Source organism: Chiloscyllium punctatum, chromosome 6 (genome assembly GCF_047496795.1).
Source record: "Chiloscyllium punctatum isolate Juve2018m chromosome 6, sChiPun1.3, whole genome shotgun sequence".
Classification (NCBI taxonomy): domain Eukaryota; kingdom Metazoa; phylum Chordata; class Chondrichthyes; order Orectolobiformes; family Hemiscylliidae; genus Chiloscyllium; species Chiloscyllium punctatum.
The window spans coordinates 3,829,062-3,842,312 of record NC_092744.1 but is presented as its reverse complement, the minus strand read 5'-3'; the positions used below and the strand labels follow the sequence as shown (position 1 = coordinate 3,842,312).

At 42.2% G+C, this 13,251-nt stretch overlaps 1 protein-coding gene across 9 annotated transcripts in view; it reads right to left on the bottom strand.

Annotated features, from left to right (window-relative positions):
- The window catches only part of agfg1a (ArfGAP with FG repeats 1a), a 93,155-nt gene extending 79,956 nt beyond the window's left edge, over positions 1-13,199 (bottom strand). For 7 of the 9 annotated variants that reach the window (XM_072571903.1, XM_072571901.1, XM_072571902.1 and 4 more), the window contains exons 1-2: positions 12,969-13,199; positions 780-873 (exon numbers count right to left, since the gene is read on the bottom strand). In XM_072571903.1, coding sequence (XP_072428004.1) covers positions 780-873; positions 12,969-13,129 — 255 coding nt within the window. In that variant the 5' untranslated portion in view covers positions 13,130-13,199. Of the gene's footprint in view, positions 1-779; positions 874-9,121; positions 9,165-12,968 lie in introns of those variants that run through there. The other 2 variants (XM_072571908.1, XM_072571909.1) reach the window with 2 other exon arrangements.
- Between the last annotated feature and the right edge of the window lie 52 nt (positions 13,200-13,251).

Genomic DNA, 13,251 nt, shown 5'->3' with positions numbered 1-13,251 from the left:
GCATGACCTTAATGGAGAGCCAAACTAAGTACTTGGCAATCATATGTGAGAAAAAAAATGGATTAATAAAAAGAATTATACTTTAAAATGTTACTTTCTTCCTTCTGTCATAAGTCCCTGTTCTCATTTATACTGCAATACCTGTCATTTCTGCACTATATATACAAATCTTTACTGAAGACAATGCAACGTTTGAACAACTCATTAAGCTTGAACATTCTTGAAAAAAGAAATTTTGTAAAAGCTTTTTATCTTGCACATATCAGGGCATTCGTAAGAATAGCAATTCAAGAGAAAAAGCAACATTGAAACCGCATGAGCAAAGAGCATGATTAGCAAATAGATTATGATTAGTAGATGCATTTCCGTGGAGAATGCATCTATTAATGCTGATTGACAATTAACAGCCAGGTGTTGTTTAAACTTTAAACAAGGCAATTTGACTCTGCTTGGTCAGCTTAAGGTGACAGCCATCTGCTGGACCATTTCTCAGAGCCCAATCATATTTTTGCGAGATCAGCCTGCAGCCTCAAAGTTAATCTTCCAAGCTATGTGCTAATAAGCAGAAATGGATTGAACTCAGATGCCACCCTTTATAGATAAACAAAAGAGCTCAAAATAATCCTCAGGAAATAACTGAGTATTTCTGCCAAGTATCAAAAACCGTTTGTGAATCTACATAATTTAATCCAAGAGAATGAAATGAGATGAAAGGTATCAAAATCAATGCTTAGAATCAACATTATCTTATGGTATCTCATGAAGCAAAATAAACCTACCTCATTACCATGTTTTTGAAGAAACTCGATTTCTTGTTGTGTGAATGTGGTCATGGAGATTGACTTGACTCTATGTGGAGGATTTAACCCTCGTCTAGAGATTTAAAAAGACAATTTATATTTCCAGACAAATTGTGTACTTTATAAATCTAGAAATGTTTAAATAACTTCTATAATAGAATAGAATAGTAATTTATTGTCACTATAGTACTTTCACTTTCCACATCCTAGCCATAAATATATATCATAAATAAATGTGGCCCTAGCACTGATTCCATAGTATCCTGCTACCTATGGGATGCCATCCTGAAGCCACCTTCCTTATCACAAATCTCTAACTTCTCTTTGTTAGCCAATCCTCTATCCATGCTAAGCCACTCCCCAACATTATGGGCTCTTCTTAATAAGTACCCTAACGTGTGTTACCTTACCAAATGCCTTCTTAAAATCCAAATATATTACATCAACCGGTTTCACTTGTTAATTTACTTGTTATCTGCTCAAAGAATTCTAATAAACTTCCTCTTGATTATTCTATGCTGACTCTGTTTGATCATATGCATTGCAAAATGCTCTGTTATTCCTCTCTTTATAACAGACACTTAACATTTTCTCAATATCAGATGATAAACTAACAGGTCTATAGTTACCTACGGTGTTACATTGGCAGCTTGTCAATCCTCTGGCACCTTTCTGGAAACTAAGGATTCTTGGAAGATTACTCCCAGTGCAGCCACTATCTCTGTAGCTACCTTTTTTTATATGCTAGGACACACTCATCAGGTCTATGGGACTCACTGGTCTTTAGTCCCACTAGTTTTCTCTTACACATTTTCTCCAGTAATAGTTATTCTAGTTATTTCCTCTTCTCCTTTTGCCATTTGACTCTTTGGCTATTTTAGAATGCTACTAGAATCTTATACTGTGAAGACTGATGCAAAGTATTCATTTAAATCCTCTGCCATTTGTTGGTTCCCCATTACTTCCCCAGCCTCTAAGAGGCCTATGTTCATTTTAGCTTTTCTCTTCCTTTTCATTTAATTAAAAAGCTCTAGATATCCATCTTGATATTAATTGCAAGTTTATCCTCAAAACGTATCATTAACTCTTCATTCTTTTTTGGTTGTCTGAGGGCTGGAAATACTTGATGCAGAGAGAATGTTGTCCCTGGTTGGGAAGTCTCGAACCAGGGGACAGTCTCTACCAAAGAATGAATTATGGTGGCCAAGTAACACAATAAATTCAAGAGAAAGTGATAGGTAAATTTTAGATTTTAATAGCATTGAGGGGAATGGGGAGAAAGTGGGAATATGGCATAGAAGCAGAGGATTAGCACGATCCTACTGAATAGCCTACAGACCCTTGTCTCTATGTTTTGTTCTTTTTAAAAACATTACCAATCCTCTGGCTTGTCACAAATCTTTGGCACATTATAGGCTTTTTCTTTTAATTTGTGCCATCTTTAACTCCCCTTGTTAATCCTGATTGGTTTATCTGCTTCCTTGAATCCTTCTTTCTCACTGGGACAGATGATTACTATCAGCCATTTTATTCAACATCTGTCATTGTTCCTCAAATGTCTTTGATGTGAATTCCCTTCACAGTACACTCGGGCTAACCTTGCTCTCATTCCTCTGCAATTATATTTAAGTTTAGCACAGTTGTTTCTGAGTTGAGACTGTGTCCTGGAAAAGCACAGCAGGTCAGGCAGCATCCAACAAGCAGCAAATTTGATGTTTTGGGCATAAGATCTTTATCTGGAATTACTCCTGCTCTTCGGCTGCTGCCAGACCTGCTGTGCTTTTCCAGCACCACACTTTCGACTCTGATGTCCAGCATCCGCAATCTTCACTTTCTCACAGTTGTTTCTGACCCAAGTTCGACCCTCTCAAACTGAATGCTAAATGATGCCATGTATGGTCACTGTTTCCTAGGGGAACATTTACGCTGACATCACTTCTTTAAACTTGCCTCATTACACATCACCATATCCAAAATTGCCTGATCCTCGTTGGGTCCACAAGTTCTATGAGAAAGTTACCAAGTTGATAGATGAAGGAAGGGCTGTTGATGTCATATACATGGACTTTAGTAAAGCATTTGATAAGGTTCCCCATGGTAAACTAATTGAGAAAGTGAAGTCACATGGTGTGCAGGGTGTTCTAGCTAGGTGGATAAAGAACTGGTTGAGCAACAGGAGACAGAGAGTAGTAGTTGAAGGGAGTTTCTCGAAATGGAGAAAGGTGACCAGTGGTGTTCCACAAGGATCAGTGCTGGGGCCACTATTGTTTGTGATATACATAAATGATCTGGAAGAGGGCACTGTTGGTATGATCAGCAAGTCTGAGATGATACAAAGATTGGCAGAGTAGCAGAAAGCATAAGGGACTGTCAAAGAATACAGGAGAATATAGATAGACTGGAGAGTTGGGTGGAGAAGTGGCAGATGGAGTTCAATCCAGGCAAATGTGAGGTGATGCATTTAGGAAAGTCTAATTCTAGAGTGAATTATACAATGAACGGAAGAGCCTTGGGAAAAGTTGATGAGCAGAGTGATCTGGGAGTGCAGGTCCATTGTACCCTGAAGGTTGCTGCACAGGTGGACAGAGTGGTCAAGAAGGCAAATGGTATGTTTGCCTTCATCAGACGGGGTATTGAGTACAAGAGCTGGCAGGTCCTGTTAAAATTCTACAAGACTTTGGTTTGGCCGCATTTGGAATACTGTGTACAGTTCTGGTCGCCACATTAGCAAAAGGATGTAGATGCTTTGGAGAGGGTGCAGAGAAGGTTTACGAAGGTGGTGCCTGGTATGGAAGGTGCTAGCTATGAAGAGAGGTTGAGTAGGTTAGGTTTGTTTTCATTAGAAAAAAAAGAGATGGGAGGAGGAAACCTGATTGAGGTTTACAAAATCATGAAGGGTATAGACAGGGTTGATAAAGATAAGTTTTTTCCTAGGGTGAAGGATTTAATAACGAGAGGTCACACATTCAAGGTGAGTGGTGAAAGCTTTACTTTACACAGAGGGAATGCGTTGCCAGCAGAGGTGGTAGAGGCAGGCACAGTAGATTCATTTAAGATGCGTCTGGACAGATGCAGGAGTAGGTGGGGAACAGAGGGATACTTAGGAATCGGGCGACAGGTTAGACAGTGGATTTGGATCGGCTCAGGCTTGAAAGGCCGATGGGCCTGTTCCTGGGCTGTAAATTTTCTTTAAGGAGAGAAAAGAGCTGACGTTTAGAGTCTAACTGACCCTTTGTCAAAGCTAAAAAGGACAAAAGGTCAGTTAGACTCCAAACGTTAGCTCTTTTCTCTCCTTACAGATGCTGCCAGACCTGCTGAGATTTTCCAGCATTTCCTCTTTTGGTTTCAGATTCCAGCATCCGCAGTAATTTGCTTTTATTATGTAAATTTTCTTTTTTCTTTATAGTATTATTAATGTACTCTCATGGATTTTCCTCTGCCAATCTGACTATTCAAATTTACAAGAAGATTACAGTCACTCGTAATTAATTGACTGCCTTTGTTATACATCCTCATCCTCTCCTGATTTAGTCTCTGTACCAGAGTATAACTACTCTTTGGGGGGGTTTATAGACTACCACCAGAGAGATCTTTCCCTTTTTATTTCTTACCTGCACACATATGGATTCTACATTTTTTGATCCTAAGATCTCTTTGTGCTATCGTACTAATTCCACCCTGTCCTAACAATGCTGTCACCACCTTTTCTTTTTGGCTGTCCTTTCAAAAAACATACCCCAACTATTTCATTTCCAGCTTTGATCTTTTAACCATATCTCGGTACAGATTATAAAATCACAGCCATTAACCTGTATTTGTGCTGTTAACCCAAGTCCAACATGTATTCAAGTAATTTTGCATTTTTACCTTCTTTGCTCTCTGATCCCACTTACTGTTGTCTTTCTATGTTTGTATACTTTGTCCCTTCCTATCTCACACTCTGGGTATCGTTATCCAAATAGCTGCCCTGTAATGTTGCTATATCCTTTTGCTTTGTAAGCCTACATTTTCTCTCTCCTAGATCTCTGCCTCTCTAATTAGTCTAAAGCCCTTTCATGGACGAATGAAATGATGGCCTTTATAACTAGAAGGCTGGAATATGAGGAGGATGTTTTTCACAGTTGTGGAAAGCACTGTTTGGAATTATATTGGGAATACACTGTATAAGTCAGAGCAATGCACCACTAGACAGAAAACAAGGATCCAACAGAATGTTACCAGAACTCCAATTATGAGGAAAGATTACATGAATTAAACTTGCATGTTTCCTGAGGATGGAAGGTTAAGCGTGATTAAAAGGTTTGATGCAGGAAGGATGCTTCTGATGGTGGGGGGCCAGGACCAGGGGGCATAGTTTAAGGATAAGGGGTAAAGCTTTCAGGACTGAAAGAAGCATATGTAAGGTATAGATAGGATCGATCGAGTGAACCCTTAGAACAGTATAAAGGCAGTAGGAGTATACTTAAGAGGGAAATCAGGAGGGCAAAAAGGGGATATGAGATCGTTTTGGCAAATAGAATTAAGGAGAATTCAAAGGGTTTTTACAAATATATTAAAGGACAAAAGGGTAACTAGGGAGAGAATAGGGCCCTCAAAGATCAGCAAGGCCGCCTCTGTGTGGAGCCGCAGAAAATGGGGGAGATACTAAATGAGTATTTTGCATCAGTATTTACTGTGGAAAAGGATATGGAAGATATAGACTGTAAGGAAATAGATGGGGACATCTTGCAAAATGTCCAGATTACAGAGGAGGAAGTGCTGGAAGTCTTGAAACGCATAAAAGTAGATAAATCCCGAGGACCTGATCAGGTGTACCCGAGAACTCTGTGGGAAGCTAGAGAAGTGATTGCTGGACCTCTTGCTGAGATATTTGTATCATCGATAGTCACAAGTGAGGTGCTGGAAGAATGGAAGTTGGCTAACTGTTTAAGAAGGGTGGTAAGGACAAGCCAGGGAACTATAGGCCAGTGAGCCTGATATCGGTTGTGGGCAAGTTGTTGGAGGGAATCCTGAGGGACAGGATGTACATGTGTTTGGAAAGGCAAGGACTGATTAGGGATAGTCAACATGGCTTTGTGCGTGGAAAATCATATCTCACAAACTTGATTGAGTTTTTTGAGGAAGTAACAAAGAGGATTCATGAGGGCAAAGCAGTAGCTGTGATCTATATGGACTTCAGTAAGGCGTTCGACAATGTTCCCCATGGAAGACTGATTAGCAAGGTTAGATCTCATGGAATACAGGGAGAACTAGCCATTTGGATACAGAACTGGCTCAAAGGTAGAAGGGGTGTTTTTCAGACTGGAGGCCTGTGACCAGTGGAATGCTACAAGGATCAGTGCTGGGTCCACTACTTTTTGTCATGTACATAAATGATTTGGATATGAGCATAAGAGGTACAGTTAGTAAGTTTGCAGATGACACCAAAATTGGAGGTGTAGTGGACAGCAAAGAGGGTTACCTCAGATTACAACAGGATCTTGACCAGATGGGCCAATGGGTTGAGAAGTAGCAGATGGAGTTTCATTCAGATAAATGCAAGGTGCTGCATTTTGGGAAAGCAAATCTTAGCAGGACTTATACAGTTAATGGTAAGGTCCTAAGGAATGTTGCTGAACAAAGAGAACTTGGAGTGCAGGTTCATTGCTCCTTGAAAGTGGAGCCGCAGGTAGATAGGATGGTGAAGAAGGCGTTTGGTATACTTTCTTTTTGTTTGAGTAGAGGAGTTGGGAGGTCATGTTGCAGCTGTACAGGACATTGGTTAGGCCACTGTTGGAATATTGCATGCAATTCTGGTGTCCTTCCTATCGGAAAGATGTTGTGAAACTTGAAAGGGTTCAGAAATGATTTACAAGGATGTTGCTAGGGTTGGAGGATTTGAGCTAGAGGGAGAGGCTGAACAGGCTGGGGCTGTTTTCCCTGGAACATCAGAGGCTGAGGGGTGACCTTATAGAGGTTTACAAAATTATGAGGGGCATGGATCAGGTAAATAGACAAAGTCTTTTCCCTGTGGTCATGGAGTCCAGAACTAGAGGGCATAGGTTTAGGGTGAGAGGGGAAAGACATAAAAGAGACCTAAGGGGCAACCTTTTCATGCAGAGGGTGGTACGTGTATGGAATGAGCTGCCAGAGGATGTGGTGGAGGCTGGTACAATTGCAACATTTAAGAGGAATTTGGATGGGTATATGAATAGGAAGGGTTTGAAGGCATATGGCTGGGTGCTGGCAGGTGGGACTAGATTGGGTTGGGATATCTGGTCAGCATGGACGGGTTGGACTGAAAGGTCTGTTTCCATGCTGTACATCTCTATGACTCTTTGACTGAGATGAGGAGAAATTTCTTCACCCAGAGTGAGGTGAGCCTGTGAAATTCACTTCCACAGAAAGTGATTGAGGCAAAAACATTTTGTATTTTCAAGGAGGTAGATATAGCTCTTGCGTGCAAAGGGATCAAGGAATATTGGGGGAGGGTGGGAGAAGACACAATTAAGGGCATTGAACTTTATGATCAGCAGGCTTGAGGGGCCAAATGGTCTACTCTTGCTCCTATCTTCTATGTGTCTCTGTTAGATTGAGATTGTTAGGATTTTCAATGGGTTTGATTGGGTAAATGGAAATAAACTTTTTCACTGGTGCGAGAGACCAAGACAAGGAAACAGAACCTTAAAATAAGAGCCAGGCCATTCAAAAAGTTAGAATCATGAAATATTTACAGCTCATCATATCTGCACCAGCCAAAAATGAGTCATGCATCCTAATTCCACTTTACAAAGTTGGCCCATAGTCACACAGCTTACAGGATTTGAAGTCCACATCCAGATAGCTTTTAAAAGGAGTCAAATGTTTCGGCCTCTACTATCCTTTCAAGTAGGGATTTCACATCCTCTGGATGAAAAATCTTTTCAAGGCCACTCTAATGTCCCCACCAATCCCTTTCAATTGATGCTCCCTAGCAAATGTCCTCTCAGCTAAGATAAATAGGGCACTTTACCCAGGCCCCTCACAATTTTGTACGTCTCAGCAAAATTATGCCTTAGAATCCTGAGTTCCAATGACCTCCTTTCTATAACGCACACAGTAACAGATAGTGGCCTAACGAATGATTTATACAATTTCAGTTTGGCCATGCTACTCTTATATTCTGTATCACAGCTAAATTCAATACATTTTCTTAACCACTTTAGTAACTTGTCCTTAACACCTTCAGGGATCTGTAGATATTTATGCCCAGGGGCTCTCACTTCCTCTACATCTTTCATTCTTTCAATTGTTGTACGTTCCTTTGGCATCAATGCAGACTTCTCTGATTGAATTCCACTTGCCACTGTTCTGTTCATCAGATACTGATGAGAAAACACCTTGCCATGCATTGGATGACCACAGTGTGGAACAGGTAGCTGTTACCTCAATTCATTTTAGATCGGAAATTGTTGAATTTTTATTTATGCAGGGTATAAAGAAACTATGGAGTTAAGGGGATTGGATCCAGTTAGGATAGAAAAAAATCAAAACGATGGAACAGATTTAAAGGGATGAAAGGCCTACTCTCCTTATGTTAAAAGTAGTATGCAGCTAGCTTGCCAACAGGAGCATATTGCAAGGCCACCTGTTTTCTACCTCTACCGAGACATTTCAAAGGCTGTGGAAATTGTGTGTCCTCAGACTCCACAAAGTCAGCTTGTCCTGACATTACCATGGTACATCATATGTCATTGTCATAACTTGTTAATATGATGCCAAGAACAAGAGTTCTGGGTACTCAACACTGAGAATGGATGTATATCTTCAGCAGTATTCAATCTAATGTGAATTGTTTTTGTTTTTTTTCCTGGGGTGTTAATTAGAAGCCCACTTTGTAAGCCTTTGTAAGCCTACATTGAGGTTTTTTTTACTGCTACCCCATATTTGACAATTGAATATAAAATGTTTCCAGTTTCCTATTTTTAATGTGTTCAGTCATAAAAGTCCTATTTTACTCAATTTACTTCTAACCAAACAAGTATTCCTTCAAACAGAGACACACCTTTTAAGGTCTCAAGGGACTGGTTTAAAAGTCAAATGTAAATAATAATCCCAGGCATATACCCTAGATAATACAATGGACAAATAATCCATCAGGAAACGTTCATATTCAAGCAGTTAGCCTATAGAATTTTTGTTATCTAAAATACATTTTCTTGGTCAACTTTTAAACTACTCCACAATAATAGGACTGTCCTATTATTATTTGATGAAGTCCACAGTGACTTAAACTGCGATGCAAAACAAGACAGGTTAGGCCTCTGTAATTCTGCTCGTTGTTTTCTCAGAAATATACTTACAGTTTGTCGTAATTACTCAGATTATTTCCTACCAATGTTCTTCCTGTAAAGACACAATTCATTTCTTCATTTTCTCCCTTTGTATTGTACCTTTAACAAATTCGATTTTCTGCATCAGAGTTTAGAAACATACATCTTTCCTTTGCTAAGTATTGTCCTAGTTATTGTGAACATGGCCCTTTTACAGTCAGCCTAGGACTTCTGTCCCTGCTCCCAATCCTTCTCTTTCCTCGAGTCCTAATCCATAAAATCATGCTTCCCATTGCCGATAAGATGAAGTTTAGATTAGATTAGATTAGATTAGATTACTTACAGTGTGGAAACAGGCCCTTCGGCCCAACAAGTCCACACCGCCCCGCCGAAGCGCAACCCACCCATACCCCTACGTCTACCCCTTACCTACACTACGGACAATTTAGGATGGCCAATTCACCTGCACATCTTTGGAGTGTGGGAGGAAACCGGAGCACCCGGAGGAAACCCACGCAGACACGGGGAGAACGTACAAACTCCACACAGTCAGTCGCCTGAGGCGGGAATTGAACCCAGGTCTCTGGCGCTGTGAGGCAGCAGTGCTAACCACTGTACCACCGTGCCACGAAGTGAGCTATTAATGACACTAACTAACATATATAAATACCATATACACTTGTTATTAGCTACAATAGTAAATTCACTGCAAAAAGAAATTTGTTTTCTGTCTTTCAGGCGTTCCAATGCAAAACTGTACTGACAATACTGAAAAGAAAGAGTGCTGGAGAAACTCGGCAGGCTGACAGCACATGTGAATAGTGTTAACATTTTGAGTCCAAGATGAGATAGCTTTGGCAAATAGAGTTAAGGAGAATCAAAACGTTTTTACAAATACATTAAGGGCAAAAGGGAAACTAGGGAGAGAACGGGCCCCCTCAAAGATCAGCAAGGCGGCCTTTATGTCAAGCCGCAGAAAATGGGGGAACTATTAAGCGAGTATTTTGCATCAATATTTACTGTGGAAAATGATATGGAAGATATAGTCTGTAGGGAAATACATGGTGACACCTTGCAAAATGTCCAGATTACAGAGGAGGAAGTGCTGGATGTCTTGAAATGCATAAAGGTGGATAAATCCCCAGGACCTGACCAGGTGTACCCGAGAACTCTATGGGAAGCTAGAGAAGTGATTGCTGGGCCTCTTGCTGAGATAGTTGTATCATCGATAGTCACAAGTGAGGTGCCGGAAGACTGGAGTTTGGCAAACGTGGTGCCACTGTTTAAGAAGGGTGCTAAGGACAAGCCAGGGAACTATAGGCCAGTGAGCCTAATGTCGGTGGTGGGCAAGTTGTTGGAGGGAATCCTGAGGGACAGGATGTACATGTGTTTGGAAAGGCAAGGACTGATTAGGGATAGTCAACATGGCTTTGTGCGTGGGAAATCATGTCTCACAAACTTGATTGAGTTTTTTGAGGAAGTAACAAAGAGGATTGATGAGGGCAGAACAGTAGATGTGATCTATATGGACTTCAGTAAGGCATTCGTAAAGGTTCCCCATGAGAGATTGGTTAGCAAGGTTAGATCTCACGGAATACCGGGAGAACTAGCCATTTGGATACAGAACTGGCTCAAAGGTAGAAGACAGAGGGCGGTGGTGCAGGGTTGTTTTTCAGACTGGAGGCCTCTGACCCGCGGAGGATCGGTGCTGGGTCCTCTACTTTTTATCATGTACATAAATGATTTGGATGTGAGCATAAGAGGTACAGTTAGTAAGTTTGCAGATGACACCAAAATTGGAGGTGTAGTGGACAGCGAAGAGGGTTACCTCAGATTACAACAGGATCTTGACCAGATGGGCCAATGGGCTGAGAAGTGCCACATGGAGTTTAATTCAGATAAATGCGAGGTGCTGCATTTTGTTGAAAGCAAATCTTAGCAGGATGTATACACTTAATGGTAAGGTCCTAGGGAGTGTTGCTGATCAAAGAGACCTTGGAGTGCAGGTTCATAGCTCCTTGAAAGTGGAGTTGCAGGTAGATTGGATAGTGAAGGCGGCGTTTGGTATGCTCTCTTTTATTGGTCAGAGTATTGAGTACAGGAGTTGGGAGGTCATGTTGCAGCTGTACAGGACATTGGTCAGGCCACTGTTGGAATATTGCGTGCAATTCTGGTCTGCTTCCTATCGGAAAGATGTTGTGAAACTTGAAAGGGTTCAGAAAAGATTTACAAGGATGTTGCCAGGGTTGGACGATTTGAGCTTTAAGGAGAGGCTGAATAGGCTAGGACTGTTTTCCCTGGAGTGTCGGAGGTTATGCGATGACCTTATAGAGATTTACAAAATCATGAGGGGCATGGATAGGATCTGTTTCCATGCTGTACATCTCTATGACGCTATGCAATACAGATTCTCCAAACCCGAATTTCTCCAACATACCCTGCACGGTGGCACAGTGCCAGAGACCCGGGTTCAATTCCAGCTTCGGGCAACTGTCTGTGTGGAATTTGCACATTCTCCCAGTGTCTGCGTGGGTTTCCTCTGGGTTCTCCGGTTTCCTCCCACAGTCCAAAGATGTGCAGGTCAGGTGAATTGGCCATGCTAAATTGCCCATAGTGTTAGGTGAAGGGGTAAATGAAGGGGAATGGGTCTGGGTGGGTTGCTCTTCGGAGGATCAGTGTGGACTTGTTGGGCCTAAGGGCCTGTTTCCGCACTGTAAGTAATCTAATTTATTTTAAATGCAAATTTTTTTCCAGTTTATTCTTGTTCCATTTCTTTGGTTAAACCTTAAATGGACTTCTTTTTACAATATATCTGTTACTGAGAAACTCATGAAATATTAAGTCATTTACTCTTGCATTTGTTTTGCATTTCCAGGTAGTTTTTGGAAAATTGTAACAAACATAAATTCACTTTCATTTCACATTCTTCTGCTGGTCAAGCTCAATCCCACGGTAGTTGCCAAACTGTTTTGTTGAATTATCCCTCTTCAAATTAATTAGCAATCATAGACATTCCCCCACCCTCTATGACCCCCAGCTAATATATCAATCATGGAGACAAACAGTTTAATTATATTTTTAAGACAAGTGGAGTTTACTTTGGTGCTGCTCTAAGTGCTCCTTCAGTCACAGTCTCCCAATACATAACCCTCCCCACACCTTGCTCCGTGCATTAGCTAGCATAATCTGCACTACAGTACGGGAGCTGTACTGTTTCAATGCCCCACCTGGTGGATCTCGGTTTTGAGACACAGCACCCGGCAAGTTTTCTCCCTCATTATCTGAACTGGTTACTGATCCTTTCTCTTCATTAATTATTTGGAATGCTCTACTTTCCGCCCTTCACTACTTACACCAGAATTCCTTGGTCTAGTTCTCCCTCCCTCAGCATCTCTGGGATCTACCTTGACATTTCCCTGTGCTGACTACGGCATTGACGCCCTCTCCTTTTTGACTCCGAAAGATGACTTCATCTCTTCCCCTGTCTGTGGGATCGGTTTCCTCCACTCCTATTCCACCACGCTCCCCTCATCTCTACAGGGGGCTTTCTTACTCAGCCTTAGCCTCTCTCCTTCCGCCGCCCCAGTCTCCCCCTTTTTCCTCAGGATCCGCACAATAGCTTCTCTCCCCCCCCCCCCCTCCTTTCCAACCCGCCCCAATTCGATGCAGAATGTTTCCCCCCCCCCCCCCTTCTCTGGGTTTGCTATTCTTGTAACACTGCAGCCCTCCTTTGTGTGCGGGCTGGGTGTGTGAGTGTGTGCGCCTCTCCCCGTGCCATGCCCCCCCCACCTCCCTCCCTCTCCCTCTCCCTCTGCTTTGTGTGGTGCTGGCTGTGCAGGGGGGACAGGGAAGGCCCAGCCGGGCCCCTCTCACTCACAGGATGCCGCTGCAGGAGGTGCAGACGAAGGAGCCGATGGTCATGTTGACATAGGTCGGGCCTCTCTGATCGCAGTCGAAACATTTCCTGTTGTGCTGCAGCGTTGTCATGTCCCGCAGCAGCTTCAGGTGCTTCTCCTCCTGCTTTCGCTTGGCCGCCATGGAGACCAGATCGAGAATGTAAAGGGACAGCAGCAGCAGCCGCGCGGCGGGGGAGGAAACATGGGCGGACACACCGTCTCCAGCGGAAACATGACGCCACTTCCGGTCCGGGGGGAGGGGAT